General features: G+C 34.3%; 1 protein-coding gene across 1 annotated transcript in view; it reads left to right on the top strand.

Annotated features, from left to right (window-relative positions):
* Positions 1-4,730: 4,730 nt before the first annotated feature.
* LOC150109326 (retinoid isomerohydrolase-like) overlaps positions 4,731-16,884 on the top strand; it is a 60,113-nt gene continuing 47,959 nt past the window's right edge. Inside the window, exon 1 of the mRNA XM_090407445.1 lies at positions 4,731-4,939. Coding sequence (XP_090263571.1) covers positions 4,879-4,939 — 61 coding nt within the window. The 5' untranslated portion in view covers positions 4,731-4,878. The remainder of the gene's footprint in view (positions 4,940-16,884) is intronic.

Below are 16,884 nucleotides of genomic sequence, written 5' to 3'. Positions count from 1 at the left end.
TTGCCTCAAACAGTTGTTTTCAAAACTTATCTATCTTTGTTCCTACTGTTAGAATTAGAATTAGGAACTGGTGCGTGTCCCTGCACCATGATGAACTGTGGGAGAACCATTGAGCTATGGACTTTGGTTTGTATTTTCCAAATAGTTGTAAGTTTGGTCATAGTAGAACACCCTAGATTTCTATGTTTAATAGTGTCTTAATAATGTAACCTACCTTATTACCGCGCCTAAGGATTATTGTTTTTAAATTTGTTCTAATTTGCTACCTTCTACTTCTAAGTTCTCCATTTATGCCCACTGTCATTATTTTAACATTACTATAATTTTTATGTGCGTTGCGAAGTTGCAAGTCCTTGTACGTAGATTTCAATCATATACTTTCAGTTTCCTTATTATCTTATTAAATAACGCTCTATCATCCTTGTATTATATGATATAAATTTTCACATTTAAGTTTTTCCTATATTGTTTGGGACAGACTCTTTTACCGGTTCCTCCAGGCATTAGTTACAAATATTGCGAGGATGGAGAGCCCTGCACACTTCTCTAAAATGGTATTTCAAAAGTTTCAACTCTCTCAATTTTATTGTTGCCTGGGTATTTTATAGTAGTGGAGTATTCTTTTTCCTTTGTTGTTTTAAAATTATAATATTGCTAAAATTTCAACAGTTAATATTCGAAGCAGCAGTAGTTGATTAATACTAAGAATTTAGAATATGTGGACATTATACTATAGTGCTACTGTATCTATATGTACGCGCGAATAAGGGGCATTCTTAACATTCATTTGGTGATAGTTATTGTGTTGAATATAAAATACACCCTTAGAGAACTTTTCGAACCATCAAAAATCAAAATGCGAATACCGGAGATTTAATTTTGAATTTTTTTTCCTTACTTTCATTGTTTAGCAACTTCTTGATAATACAAAGAAGAAGAATCAGTTGCGTTTTCTTCAGTCAGCATGATAGGCACCTTATTAATAAAGACTTATCTCTCATATGAACAAAGAGTTTCATGCTTTACAAATAACATCTGCAGTGTCTTAAATGGTGATTTCTCGAAACAGTCGTTCGAACACTCCGTTCAAAAATGGGTTTTGTGAACAAGAAAGGATTAAAAATTCGCTGCGAATGATGCAGGAACTAAAAGAATGGAACACATCGAGTATTCCGATAAAGATGGCTATGCTTTTTATAGAAGAAATACTATCTTCTTGTAAGCTTCAAACAATTCTGAGATAGGGGAGTTTAAACAACAAATATTTTCGCTAAAACAGTCTCTCTATTCCACGATGAAACTTGTTGAAGCATATATAGCAAGGTTATATATGCTTCACGACTGGGCTAGCCTAGTCGTGAAGATACTTCACGTATAAACTTTGTTTGCTTACACTTGCATAAAGGATTAAACAAGATAGAATTTGTTGGCAAGTTTAATTTAATTGATAACCAAGTAAAGAAAAATAAACTTTGTATAAAAATGTTATTTTTTACCACGTTATCATGAGCCCAAAATAACTCAAACACTAAAATTTATTATTTTTTATGGCCATATAGCCTACCTTCGTTTAGGAGTGTCCCTTTTTTTCCAATGTCATTGGTTCTTTACTGAAATTTTAGGGCATTACATGATGTGTTATAAAAGTAATATATGAAGAATAATATAGGAGGATATTCGGATATACCTTTTTGGATGTTGTTGGCTATCTCCTTATCCCGGCAATATGCATTCATCTGCTCTTAAAGGGAGGGGGTTTGGGAAAAGTGGGGGTAAAGTAATGCTGGGGAAGTATTTGAAAAAATTGAAAAAAAACCGGTTTTTTTATATGTTTAAAATTATTATTATTACGGGTGGGTAGAGAGCGCTTTGGGGGAGGGTGAGAGAAGAATCTGAAAATAGAAACTATTTTTTGGGGAAGAGGAAGGATTGATGGGGAAAAGTCAGGGGTGGGAGTAACAGCGTGTGAGCCGTTTCGACCGTGCGTCGTCTTCGGAACGTGGGAAAAGGCTTCCGAAGACGACGGACAGTCGTCTATAAAAAATTATAGCCATAAAAAATAATAGTTTATTTAGAGAAGTAACATGGGAATTTCCCGGAAACAATACCTTTAACTAAAAATTATGTTATTTTAAGCCTTTAATTTTTTACCACAGATTTTAAGGATGTTTTTAAATATCGGGTATTATAATATTCATTTGCAAAAGACTCTTACATAATATTTTAAAACTTTTTAAAAATACTAGGGCACTTCGTACCATTTCAGAAAGTTGAAATTCGTCAAGAGATATTAAGATCTAAAGGGGAAAAAAAGAAACACTCAAAGCTAAACCATTATTTAAAACGATAAAACCAATATTTCGACTCAAACGTGGTGAGCATAGTAAACATCATCTGATCGATTTATTATATTTATTGTGGAATTTAACTTAAAAAAATAATCCTTTCACGAAATTTCATTGATTGTTGAAACCAGTAAATTGTCACCTGTTATTGCAATATTCAAATGAGAATATCGAAATCATAAGGAAGTTACCCTTATTATTTTTTTGGGAGTGGAGAGGAAATGGATAGGGTTGGTTGAAATTACCCCCGAAGGTACTAAGAATATGAAGCCAACGACGCTGTCTCTTAATTGCATTTGTTTTTCCACTTTGTATATTCAGTATGAGACGCCAATTCTCATCTGCAGATGAAAAATCTTTTGGGTTTTTCTAACTGAAAGTAGTGTCAATGACGGTAATGGGAAATTAAGACATTATTAATAAGCTTTGTAGAAACAAAGAAATACAGGTCTCTTTGAAATGACGTTGAAAAATATGCCATCAATTTCAAGTGTTTAGCATGCAAAGCACCTGATATTTAAAATCAAATTAAGGAAACTCGTTTTAAAAAACCTGAAAATTTCCTTTCGAAGCAGGCTCCTTTTGAAAGAAGGTAAGTCTCCTTTAAATGGATTTTTCACTATCGAAAAAAGTAATACTCATAGCATTTTTTAAAACAAATTCAGTTCGATTCTTCACCACCTTTAATGTAATTCTCGCCATAAATTACCAGCTGCCGTAGTATAAAACAAATTATTTAAACTAATAATGTTATTTTTATAATTTTATTATATAAAGTTTATCACACTTTATAATTCTTTATTTCGGTACTTTTTTTATTACATAATATTCATTTTGTGGTACAAAGGCCATACTCGTCAGTGTTTCAATGCACATAAATTAGAAAAAGAACAGAAATATGTATTAGGAAAACAATTACGAAAAAATAATATTTCATTTGAAAAATGGGAGATATTTATCGGTATGTAACATACTTTTAATACCTCACATTTTCTTATTCTAATAACAAACTAGTCATAAATTTTGTTTAATCCTTTATCCAAGTGTAAGCAAACAAAGTTTGCGCCTGAAGTATCTTCAGAACTGCAGCAACTCGTAGTAAAGGTGGACCAAGCTCTCATCACTCCTTGTCTTAGTATCTCCCATAATGCAAAGCACATCTCCTTGCGGACATGTACAATGCTATGCATTAAGAGAAGGGCTACTACTCAGAGCAGTTTCGACCTTTATTGAGGTTTCATCAGTGGGAGTCAGACCCAGAGGTGGTGATACCAAAGTGGAAGCAATGGAGAAGTCATATTTACCTATACGAGTTGCCAAATGTCTCACCTTATTATTAAATTACTCTGGATTTAGAGAAACATGTTGGAATTTTTTTTATTTATTAATTTATTTATTATTATTTTTTAAATCAGTATTAATATTAATTTAATAATAAGGTAAGACACCTTTTGGCAACTTGTATAGGTAAATATGATATCTCCATTGCTTCCACCTTGGTATCACCACCTCTGGGTCTACCTCCCACTGATGAGACCTCAATAAAGGTCGAAACCGGTCTGGATAGTGGCCCTTCCCTTAATGCATAGCATTATACATGTCCGCAAGGAGATGTGCTTTGCATTATGGGAGATACTATACTAAGACAAGGAGTGCCGAGAGCTTCATCCACCTTTACCACGAGTTGCCTCAGTCCTGAAGATACTTCAGTCGCAAGCTTTGTATGCTTACACTTGGATAAAGGAATAAACTACGGTAAATTTATTATATTTATTATAGTCCATTATAGTCTAACTAAGTTGTAAAAAAAATCGCAACAAACTAGTCATACACTAGTTCGTTACATACTGAAACAATTCTCGGATACTACACAGTTTTACTTTTTTATAGCAAACAAATTTTAAATAATAAAAGGTGTTTTTATACACAGGAGTAATATACTTCATTACTGGGAAATATGGTTTAGAATAAACAAAAACTGCATATATTGAATAAATTTACATTGAATTATTAATTTTTTTCTTATATAAGAAACGAAAAACTATTGATTTAATTCTGATATTGTCAAATGTTGATATAATTTAAGAACAGAACTTGATCAATGCACCAATTTCGTAATTCGCTCAGCATTTGAGAATACATCGTATTCACGGGAAGAAATATTCCGAAACCGTCTGCTGACTATCAAATGAAAGGAATAATAAGAATAATAACACACACACAAAAAAAAGCCCTTTCGTTTTTGTTCACATCAAATGCTAGTAGGGGTTCCCGCATACGGTGAACACGTGGCATAAACAAACATGCTTGCATGCATTCACTATCGCTTTCGTAAGGGCAGAGGCGCTGTTGTTGCTGAGAGTAAAGACCTAGATTTTCCACTCGCCAGATAGACGAGCGCAGTGTCTTAAGGCATCAGTAAACAGGTGAGTGGGACAGTGTTCGCAACTGGAATAGTTAAGGAACTTTGTCTAAAAGCTGCGGCGTGAAAATAAAAGTCAAACGAAACGAACGAGGCATTCGAACAGAAACAATGGAACGCCTCTTCGAATCTCTACCTATTGAACCACAAATGACGGAAGCAACAGTCAAAGGTAAGATGAAATATTTATATTCAAAACGACTCGTCTGTATATTCAGATTCCTATTTGGAAGATATAACAAAATAATTAACTATTGTGGAAGAAGGCTTATGAAGTAGAACCGGAAAAAAAAACGGATGTTACTCTAGCAATATTGCGCTGAACTGTTTACCTTTTTTCTTTTCCTCATCTCTTACTATTATTTCAAAGTTATAAAACTTTGAAAATAAGCAATATAATTAAATTAATATTTCGGATTTGGATTCCTTTTCTATACTATCAGCAGCTGCTTTGAAATTTCAGGCATATTCACAGCAGCTGTTAAAATTCAATGGAAGTTTTCAATGATGAGCAATGTCAAATCTGAAATTTCGTGGAGTTGCTATTAAAAAATTGAATGTAATGCTCTGAGGAATGTAAATGGATATATCAAACCTGAGGGAGAGTTTACTATGCACAATTGTGGCACATTTAAGAGTGGCGAAAACGTCCTAAAATTTTTGAATTTATTTTATTTTATTTTGATATTTTTGTTATTAATAGATACAATACATTAGCGACAACGTTAATGCAAATATTAGTTTTTTTGTTTGTTTTTTTAAGATTCCATATTTACCTACCTTCCCCTTAAGGCTCAATGGGTTTTCATGGCCAAGAGATTTGTTATTATATAAGTTTCATTAATAATCATGAAAGGGCAGTTAATCATATCTACATAATATGTTATAGTTCTGTCAAAGAGTGTACTGTTTGGTCTGTTTTGGGGATGAAAGTGGAGGGTTGGAACCCTCCTCTGTATAGAAGCTAGTCATCTTCAACTGAAGATGAACGAGTCTTACATGGAGACCTGTTCTTCAAGTGAACCAAAAGAAGAATTCGGTTCTTTTTATTTTTTATTGATTATTGGTTTTGGGATTATTCTCAAAATAATTATTTCAGACTTGAGATATGCAGATAAGGTATTTTGGTTTATCTTAGCTTGAGAACTTTCTAACAGAAAATTCTGTGAAAGTCCTGATTTATCTCGACTGCTACGGGAACTTAAAAAAGTCTATAAATCCGTAAGGTTAAACTAATTAGACAACTTTTCATTTTGTTACGATATATATCTTAACATATATATGTATATATATATTTGTTACGATATATATCTTATATATATAAGACGAGTAGAGTAGTCTGCTCTCGAGTAGAGTAGAGTAGAGTAGTTTTCTCCTTCAAAATCTGTAATAATTCGAGATTTTTTGATATTTTTTAAAACATAAGAATGGATTATCAAATAATTCAGCGAATTGATGAATTACTTGATAATCCATTAATTCGATGAATGCTCCATAACTTTGGTAATCCATCGATTCTGAATCATCCAAAATCTCACCGAACACCAGTATAAAAAAGAAATTGAATAAATGGTTCAGTTGAATTAGACTGCCAAACAAAGTTAAAGTTGACCCATTTCATTTTTAGATATGTATTATCTTCGTACATAATTTGTATTGTATACCTCCTCTCTCTCTCTCTCTCTCTATATATATATATATATATATATTGTGTGTGTGTGTAAGGTTGCTTACTATGCATTTGAAATGGAAGAAATCGAATGAATACCACTGTTTTCTTAACTGAAACCTATCAACATACCCAATTTTAATCTTGACTTGAATCGAAACCGACACCTGATTACAATGTACTCACAGAGTATTACTAAATCCAACCGTAAGATTCATCACCACGAACACTTCGCCGTTGGTCTATTTTTATCAAACTTGTACGAGAAATGATTACTCAATACCACTCGTAAGCAATCTTCTGGCGAAATTATATATATAAATATATATTAATATGACATAAAAATAAAAAAGGTGTTTTAAATTTTTCTAAAATAAAATTAATTTAAATTGAATAATTTAAAACAATATAAGAAAAAAAAACTAAAATTTATATGAGAAATAAAGAACTTTAAAATGTAGTTTTATTTATTATTATTTTTTTTTAGAATATCGCGAAGTTTCAGCACAAGTTTGTGCAAACCAATCATCTTTTTGGTGGGGAGAGGAAAAAAGGGATTAAAACGTTTGTGTGGAGGAAACGAGGAAAAATATTTATAATTTTTAAAACATTTTATATTTTGTTTCTGTTTTTGTCAATCATAGCATTTATTTCAAAATTTTAATTTATATTTTTATTCAAAAAAAAAAAAAACTCATATTTCTTATTTATTAACTGAATATACAGAATATCTCTCTCCTCAAGGTATCTTCTATAGCAAGGTATCTTCGAAGATACCTTGAAGAGGAAGAATTAGGGGCTTTCTTGTTTCGTTTTTATTTCATTATGATGAACTTAATCTGAATTATATAAAACGTAAGCTTTCAAGTATCAAAATTAGATTTTTTTACGCTAGCCACTTAGATTTTTTTCGGATACGGAGATCACAGCTATAAAGTGCACTACAGTTTTTTTTTTTTTTTTTTTTTGTAAATCTATAGTACATTCGTACAGTTGGGCTTAAGGATTATGTTTTTTCTAATTTTATTATTTTTTATACATTTTTGTGTTTTTTACATAGTTCCGAAACCCTGCTGTGGAGGCCAAACGTGGAACTGTTTGAAGCCATTTCAGGTCTCCAATAAGCAGGCAGTGCTCTCATAACAGGCAAAGAAAATCAATCTCCTACTTAAAGACATTCATAAACATCCATGTCTACTGGCATGGGGGATTCAAGTCCTCGACTTGTTGGTTGGAGCATGGATGCACTAGCCACTCAGCCAACCAGGACAGCAAAATACTTCCAAAGAGCCCGAACATTGGAGGATGTTTAATTTTTCATAAGCATGGATGATTATAGGAATTATTCCTAACTAAGAGACATCAAGGATGGTCCATAAATGTGACTTATTATACAGTGAAACTAAGGATGGAGCTCCAAGAGCTCGAACGCGATCAGGCGTACATCTGAGCTGTTAGCCTTAAATAAGATCTCATTGAACTGTAGCAGAATCATTCGAACGTGAATAGGAAATTACTGTAAATGAATAACACACACACACGCACGCGCGCGCACACACACACACACACACACACACACACACACACACACACACACACACACACACACACACACACACACACACACACACACACACACACACACACACACACACACAATCCATAGCATGGAACGCTAACCGATCACCGTATGATGAATAACAAAGGAGTAAAAACATCTACATATCCTTAGGGAAAAAATCCTTGCTCCGCGAACGCTATTAATGTACAATAGGTTTATAACGTTGCGTGGGTGTGAGTCACACAAACGAAATTATTTCTCACTCGCATCCTTCCACTTGTTTCCACCACCCTTCAAAAAAGTATTAACCAACCTTATTCTGATAGCTTGTAATATAATAAATTTTATTATATTAGAAACCTCTTTAAGTATAGCGATGAAAAATGTTTGCACGTCTTTTCATCCGAATTTTTACATTAATATGAGAGACATTCATATAGAGTTTGTGTACCCTTTGCTGTTATATAATAGTTTTCAATCTTATGAAAAAGCTTTCCATTAGATTTTGATATGCTGCTGAGGTAATTCTCTCGTATTCTTCTAGAGGAGTATTATAAGGTCGGTTATTGATGTCAGGAGATTAGGCCTCGCTTGCAGTCGGCGTTCCAATCCATCCCAGAGGTATTCAAGGGGGGATTGAGATCATGATTTTGTGTAAGCCAGTCAATTTCTACAATACCCATTTCATCAAACCATTCTTGCACAGATCTCGCTTTTGTGTGACGGAAAACTGTCGTGTTAACACAAAAAAGGGAAGTCCGGTGAAACATAAATCAGGCTGAAGTGTGAAGATTCCCCCCCGTCATGGAACAAGGGAGACCAATCCGAATCATGAAACACAGCCCCGGACCATGTTGTCTCCTACACCAAACTTCACAGTTGCCACAACACATTTTGGCAAGTGACGTTCTCCCAGCATCTTCCAAATCTAGATTCGTTCGTCCGACTGCCAGATGGTGAAGTTTAATTCATCACTCTAGCGAACGTTTCCACTGCTCCAGAAACTAAAGGTGGCTAGCTATACACCTTCCACCACCCCCTGCCACTGGGGAGGGAAGAGTGGTTGCCTTGGCTGATGTTAGATTTACGTGCGCTTAGGCGGCCATGGAAATTCATGTTCTTCACATCTCCGAAACAGTTATGCTGCTGCCGTTGCTCGTAGAGGCATTTCGGAACTCGGAACTCAATGTTTCAACAGAGGACAGCCAAGTTTTTCGCCACACTTCAGCACTTAGGAACATCACTCAGAATTCATCGGGACAGCAGCAGGGCAGAAATTTCCTGAACGTAATTTGTTGCAAAGATAGAATCCTATGATAGTGCCACGTCGAAAGTTACTGAGCTCTTCAGTACTGCCAATTTTACTGTTCATATTTGTCTATGAAGATTGCAAGAGCGTGTACTTCCTTTTATAGCTGCTACACTATTACGAAGTGCTGTGTGGATATGATATTTTTTGATCAGATAACGTATACACAAAATCTCTATTACCCCCCCCCCCTCTCTCTCTCTCTCTCTCACCTCTATGACACTTTGACTTCAGAAAAGAATGCAACAACAACAATAATAATAATAACTTTTGCATTTGGGATTTTAATAAAATTATTATTAAAAGTCGAATCATTATTAAGTCATTAAGCAGAAGGCTTTGCTGACTTTGATCCATCTGGTTACATTGAATTTTAGAGATGATGCTGTGGCATCAAGTTTGTGTTATTGCTAATAAATAATCAACTGAATTATTACTGTTTTGTAGTGGAATCGCTTTAATAATTAATCAATATAGGTTAAGAAGAGATCATTATCAAATGAGGTCATGTTTTTATAGTTCTTCATTACAAAATGTCAAAGTTCACTGACCTTTCCAGGTGTCATAAAAATAATAAGAAAATTAAAAAAAAAAACGTAAAGCCATTAATCTATTTAATCCGTAACTACTTATATAGAAACGTTCATATGATTATAAGCGCTGCAATGTTAATGCAAATGTCGTGTTGCAAATGTTTATTAGCAACACGACTAATTTCGTCCTAATTACATAAGTGTTCTTCAGGTGTGGAAGAAATATTTACAAGAAAGTCTTAGATTTGTTTTATACAGTAGAAGAATATTCTGTGAAATTTATTATGGCGATTAAGTTGATTTAGTCATTGTAATATTGTAATTTTGTAAAAAAAAAAAATAAAAACAGCTATATTAAAGACATATAACATATCAGACTATAACATATGTCTGTAATCTGAATTCTTTTGTCTTTGCACTGAGTTGAACGAGGCCACGAGTTTGGTTTTATCGCTGTTATTTTGGGTATAGAAAAACTCGGCAACATCATAATATTATGAGAGTAGGTAACTTATAGTTGATACATTCAGAAAAGTCATTTTAAATTAAAATCTTGTTTTTTTTTCTTTTCTTGGTAAGAGAGGATTAGTTGCTCAGTATATTTGTCTGGAACTTAAATAAATGATTTAAATAAAGCCATGTGTACGAAAAATGATAGAAGTTCTAAGCTGTTTGTACTAGTTGGAATGAACGATTTAAAACTAGGCTTGTCATGATTATAACACGATTTTTTGACGCTAAAACAGAAGTTAAAGCTGTTAATTCCATTACTACAAGCTCAAATTTGACAGCCTCGCATTAATATCTATGAAATTGAATCTATTCAAAGCAATGGCAGCTAAATATTGTGATTTAGTTGCCTTTTCAGTTGACTGTCGAGTGAAATGCCAGCCATTTGCCTTAATTCTAAAGGAGAGTTATGACAATTGACTGGATGAAGATATTTCAAGTAATAATAGGAGAATTGTTCACATTCCAAGATAATAAATTCGACCTTGACATTAAAATGTACTTGGAAACTTCCAAGCACATTTAATATATATAAATAAATAAATATATGTATGTATACAGATGTGATATATATTTGAAGTAGATCATAATCATACCATCTCTTTGTATACTAATGCACGAAGTTTTTATTGTGAATAAGCTCACATGGTTTCAATTATTAACTGCACAAATAATACGGAAATTTCCGAGCCTTGCCTTAATATAGAAGCGAACAATGGTAATTATAATGATGAAGAAGAGACCGAATATAAACAAGAGGAGGGGAATTTTATTGCTTTTCAGGGAGAAATTAAAGATTTCGAAGATATATTGATATACTTATAGATACGAGTACATTAAAGGTCCTGACCTGGAGAATGAAAGAGCTAATGTTACCGTGGGTTGTTAATTTTTGGAGCAACTTCATGATGGTTATTTGATTTTACATATGCCTGTTTCTACTACAGGGGAAAAGGTTCTTCGATTTCATAACATCAGAGTAATTAGGGATGGACTGTATTAAATACCCGGAATCCTACTGTGATAGTGATCATTTGACTTTGGAAGGGAAATTAAGACTAAGAGGAGAAAAAATAATCAGAAAACATCAGAGAGGGGAGGGGAATTAAAAAAGGAGGAAACTTTGAGGATATAAGAAGAGAATTAAGAAGTATTACGTGGAAGATATTATTTAATTGAAATAACTGTAATGCAAAGTCGATAACACCGAGAGAAGACACCTTTCAAAATAAGCAGTCTACCTCTACAAGTAACTTTCGTAATAAACCTGGAGTCATCTGGATGAATAAACAAGTTCTGAAATAAATAAACCATAAAGAAAAGATATTAATGAATTAAGGAATTAGATATTAATTAGGATAGATATAAAAAATAATCAGCATTGACTGAATTGTTCGTTACAAGAGTGCGAAGGACAATTTGAATTACTGCTTAACTAGGAATGGAATGTTCGAAAAACGTTGTAAAAACAAGTACGAATAAGAGAAACGAAAGAAGAACATTGATCCAGAGAAACTGAAATAATTTTGCATGATCCAGTTGTGATTGAAAGAATATTTTCCAAGTATATATGACTGGTCACTTAAAGGAAGCAATAAATCAAAAAAAAAAAAAATCAGCTAACGCCTTTTTATTCCCGTATACGGGAGTAGGCGAGGCCATTTAGCCCTATCTAACTTTTGGAAACTGAGTGGGCAGTTCAATCTCCACTGGTTCCCAATCAGAGACAGATGGCCCAAAGCTATCACTAATTAAGCGGTACGCAGTGAAGAGAGACGGCTCAAATGTGCCGCCATGTCGTGGTCCCTAACCCTAACACAATATATTTAATGTCTGAAATAATGTGGATTCTACGGTCGATTTTCTTGAGTTTACAGGACGAAAAACCCGAGTTTCCGGGAGGAAAAACCTGCTTGCCCGTGCCAGAGATCGACTAAATCGGGAACCGGTCGAAAAAAGGCTTAGAAAAATTTCCTTTAGTCGCCGACTAGACTCGAAACGAAGTCTTCCTTCGTGCGGCCAAGCGCGGTGGTATGCAAACACCACATCCACTGAGCTACACAGGCTCGCAATAATTATTGAAATGCAAAATTTATCTCATAATATCATAAGAGAAAAGTGTTGTATCTTACACAATAGAAGCTTATGGAGGTAGGAATGAGATATCTTTTTTTTATACGGCAAGTAGATTTATATATGAAATGAATTTTCTTGATCATCAACAATCGCTGAGATCGGAAACGGAATCTCTTGATTGGAAATTTGTTACAATTGTTCCGTTGGATTCATTGCCATAAAGCAGAACATTATATACCAAGTGAGCCTTATTAAGTATTACGGACCAACTAACGGGAAAATTAATTGCCATTCATATCAAGGATATTCTTGATTAGCATCAGTTGTCAAGCAAAATGCATTATCAGCTTACTTTTTTTATGATGAATTTAACAGGGGAGATAGATCAACAGCACCTCAAATAAGAACTAAATTGTTCTGCTGAATAAAACCTGTCACAGGAGGAATCTGGGGATTATGTGGTGTTATCAGTACGAAATTTGTTCAGGAACAAACGACACGCGTTTTGAGAAGAATCTTCAAAAATCTGGTGGATAGCATTAGGGTTCTACACATACCGGCCACTGAATTAGTAACTTCGCAGAAAGCAGTGGTTTCCGTACAGGCATGCGACTGCCGATACCGATCCTCTTCAATTCTCTGCGCATAGTTCGGTGAGATATGCGTCGGGAACAGCCTTCATTAAATGCTTCGGTTCAACAGTTGCACACAGGAAGTTCTGTTTGTCCGTACAAGCCTTCTCAGACGACGGCGATCTCGTTCCTGGAAGACTGTCTTAGGACCACAGTTACGCCTCTTAGACAAGCAACGCGGGTTATTTTGCCACTGATTAAACAAATACTCGGGATATCTTACCTTTTGAGAAACCAGTCAGATCTGCTTTTATTTTCAAATAGTAGCTCCAGCCGGACATGCACCCACAATAAGCACTTTTTAACTTGCTCCGAAAGATGCTTTGTTTTTCTCATTGTGATCAACACTATTGGCAATTACTAACCAGCAGCGTTTTTAAATGTTTGCCTATGTGATGACGCACAGGGTCAAGTATTTTGCATACACGTTGCGTAAGTAACGTTTACGTATATCTGCATAAAGGTTTCTAATTCTGTGACCGGTATGTGTATGTTACCGCCTTTATTATTTATTATATTCATAAATGCTTTAAGTTCAAATATTACAAATAAAATTCTTTGTTAGTGACATGAACATAAGTAGAGTAGAGTAGTCAATCGTTCCAATGACAATTCTTGAAAGAGTTATTACTTGGATATAAGAAAAAAAAAAATTATTAGTTGGATATAAGAACAGGGTTTAGAATAATGTTGTTCTCACATTTGTGACATACGAAAAACTTCTCTAAAAATACTCGATGCCATCCAAAAGTGGATGGTTCACCTAAGAGACGATTCTCTCTCTCTCTCTCTCTCTCTCTCACCACACACACACACACACACACACACACACACACACACACACACACACACAAAGAGAAAGAGAGTTAATTCTAGTCACATTCTCACACCATGTCTATTTCTACACCAGGCCTTTTATACAGATAAAAGGGCAGGCACTAATCCATAGAACTGACACGCATTCATCGTTTCCTCTATTTCGGCTAAGTCTCAAAAATTTACAGCATCCATTTCACAGTTTAACTGCTAACGCACCGAAAAAGTTCCGTTCTCATTGGGCTTTCATTCCCTCTCTGCCTGTTTTCTGGAAGTGACTTTCCAATGATGAAATATTTATCAAATACCACAATTACCGACTTATAAAAATCAATATTATCATGAACTATTAGCATTTACTGAACAATCAACATCATTTAAAGGAGATTAGCATTGTGGATCTCTATATTCTTTTGCGCTGTACATAGTTCGTACATTGCCACTCTTTTATATTTTAGAACCACGTGTTCTGTTGTCTCTTCCTTCCCCCCCCCCCCCAGTTATTTTCTGTAAAAAAGCTTTTTGAGTTCAGGCATTCATGTCTCACAATATGACCAATGTATAGCAGTACTTTTCTGTGCGTTCTTTGTTACTGGAAGTTATAAAGTAATAACATATGCCAGTCGAGGCAACTCGTGGTAAAGGTGAATAAAGCTCTGATCACTTTCCTTAGTATTTTTCCCTTAATGTAAAGCACATCCCCTTGCGGAGATGTATGATGCTAAACATTAAAGGCAATGGTCACTACCCATACCGGTTTCGACCTTTATTGAGGTCTCGTCAGTGGGAGCCAGACCTGAAAATGCTAAGGTTGAAGTAATCCAGAGCTCATTATGAATTTTACCTAAACAAGTTCCCCCAAGTTGCTTTGACTTTACCCACCTTTACCACGAGGTGCCTCGACTGGCACTACCAAGCGCCAGTCGCAAACTTGACTTACTTGTCTGTTTGCTTACTCGGGAAATAGGATTAAAAACCAAGTTTATATAAAATTACTTGGTATCTTGAATACATAAATATATATATATATATATATATATGTAAAAGGTTTTTGAACTTGGGTATACTATGTTAAAGATACCAAGCAATTTTATAAGCTAGGTTTTAATCATTTTTTCCCAAGTAAGCAAATAGACAAGTAAGTCAAGTTTGCGCCTGAACGTAATTCAAGTCTGAGGCAACTCGTGGTAAAGGTGGAGTAAGATCCGATCACTTTCCTTACTATTTCCCCCTAATGCAAAGCACATCCCCTTACGGAGATGTATGATGCTATGCATTAAAAGCAAGGGCCACTACCCAGACCGGTTTCGACCTTTATTGAATAAACGACCTTATTAAATAAAAATCTCATCCTGATATTTTATTAAATAAGAAATTTTAAAAAATTTTATTAAATTTTAGGTAAAATTTATAAGCTTTACATTACTTCAACCTTGGCATTTTTTGGTCTGGCTCCCACTGACTAGACCTTAATAACCGGTCTGGGTAGTTGTGCAATCAGACATTCTCTTAGATGTGAGTTTTTTTTAATTTTTTTATTATTTTTTTAGAAATTTGACTTTTTCTACAAAATATTAGTCCTAAAAGCCCTGATATTTTCTACTCTCTAGATCAGTATGTTTTTCTTACTGCCTTGTTCACTTCTGCTATTAGTAATTTCACAGACAACAATTCCGGTTACTTTCTCTTTTTTGACTAAACCCTATGGATGGAAAAAGCTGCGCTCGAATCTATGTTGCGAATGAACTCTAAAAACGCTTTTCAGCTGAATGTGAGTTAGCCAATCTCATACCGAATTGGCATGATTTTCCCTCCGGAAACCCGTGTTTCTGATACGCAAACAGACAAATTGGCCAGAAGAAAACAGTTAACAGATATAGTACACCGGCCTCATACCTTAAGCTGCTTCACGGGCCCAATTCAAAAGAATCGATCACAAGCAATTATTTTGGCAAATGTTGCTTTCTTTATATCAATCAAATTTTATTTTCTTCGATTCATCAAGGAACGTTTGCCTTGGAAGTTTTCCTACAATGTCGATATCTTTCTTACAAGATTCCTCTACATATTCTTTTCATATTTTTTGTTAATTATTTCTTGTTATTTTAATGGCATCTTCTGACAGCAAATCTTTTCTTTTCTTTCCAATTAAGGATCTTACAGTTCTATCATTGACTAAACAACGGAAGAAAATATTTAATCCTTCTCGTTCTTTTTTCTCCTTTGTTTTTGTTATTTGTTTGTATAGTCCAGATTTTCTAACATTTCCCCCTAACGTCTAGTTGTATTGTTTCAGTAAATGAAATCTTTAGTCCCTTCCAATACTCCTTAGCCTGTAATTTGGTTGCTTTAGTAATCTGTAATTTATTATCTATTCCCTAATCAGAAAAATGTAGTATCTTATTATTTTATTTTGTTGAACTCTTCGCTTTCTACATCAAATAATACAATTTAACTGAACTTTTTGTATTTGCTCTTTGCTTAAGTGCATGTATATGACGTTGTTTATATAAACGTTTGCAACATGAAACTGTTCCCGATTCAAAACGAGCTTTTTTTTTTTCTTTCTGCTTTCTGTTTCCTAAGGCAACCTTTCTGATATCATTTTCTTCTTCTTTGTTTGAGAGATTACAATCTCTTTCTGTTCTTCCTATTATAAATGGCACTCAATTTCTTCTACAAAATTTCGGGTGGTTCACCAAACTCCTAAAAATCTCAACGTGAGTTCTCTTTCATTTTCTGCTAATTCCAAATTTTCCCAAATCTTTTGCCAATCGAAGCGAAGTTTGGTTGTAGACATCGGGTTAGAATGCGAAAGATTGGATGGCGTGGAATTACGACAAAAGAAAACTGATGCTCTGAGGACAGTATGTTATGCCTGTTTATTGAATGTGTTCTTCGGTGAAGCTTCTGTTTTTGGAATTGAAAACTTACAAATGACAACGGCTAACTCATCTTGACTTGAAAATGTTTTTTATACATTCTGTTCACTGTCTAGATAGGGGATTTTC

This window comes from Typopeltis vanoorti, chromosome 2 (assembly GCF_054136105.1).
Source record: "Typopeltis vanoorti isolate ZY-2024b chromosome 2, IOZ_Tvanoo_1.0, whole genome shotgun sequence".
NCBI classification, from domain to species: Eukaryota; Metazoa; Arthropoda; class Arachnida; order Uropygi; family Thelyphonidae; genus Typopeltis; species Typopeltis vanoorti.
The sequence above is the reverse complement of the archived record's forward strand: the minus strand, read 5'-3'. Positions and strand labels throughout refer to the sequence as shown.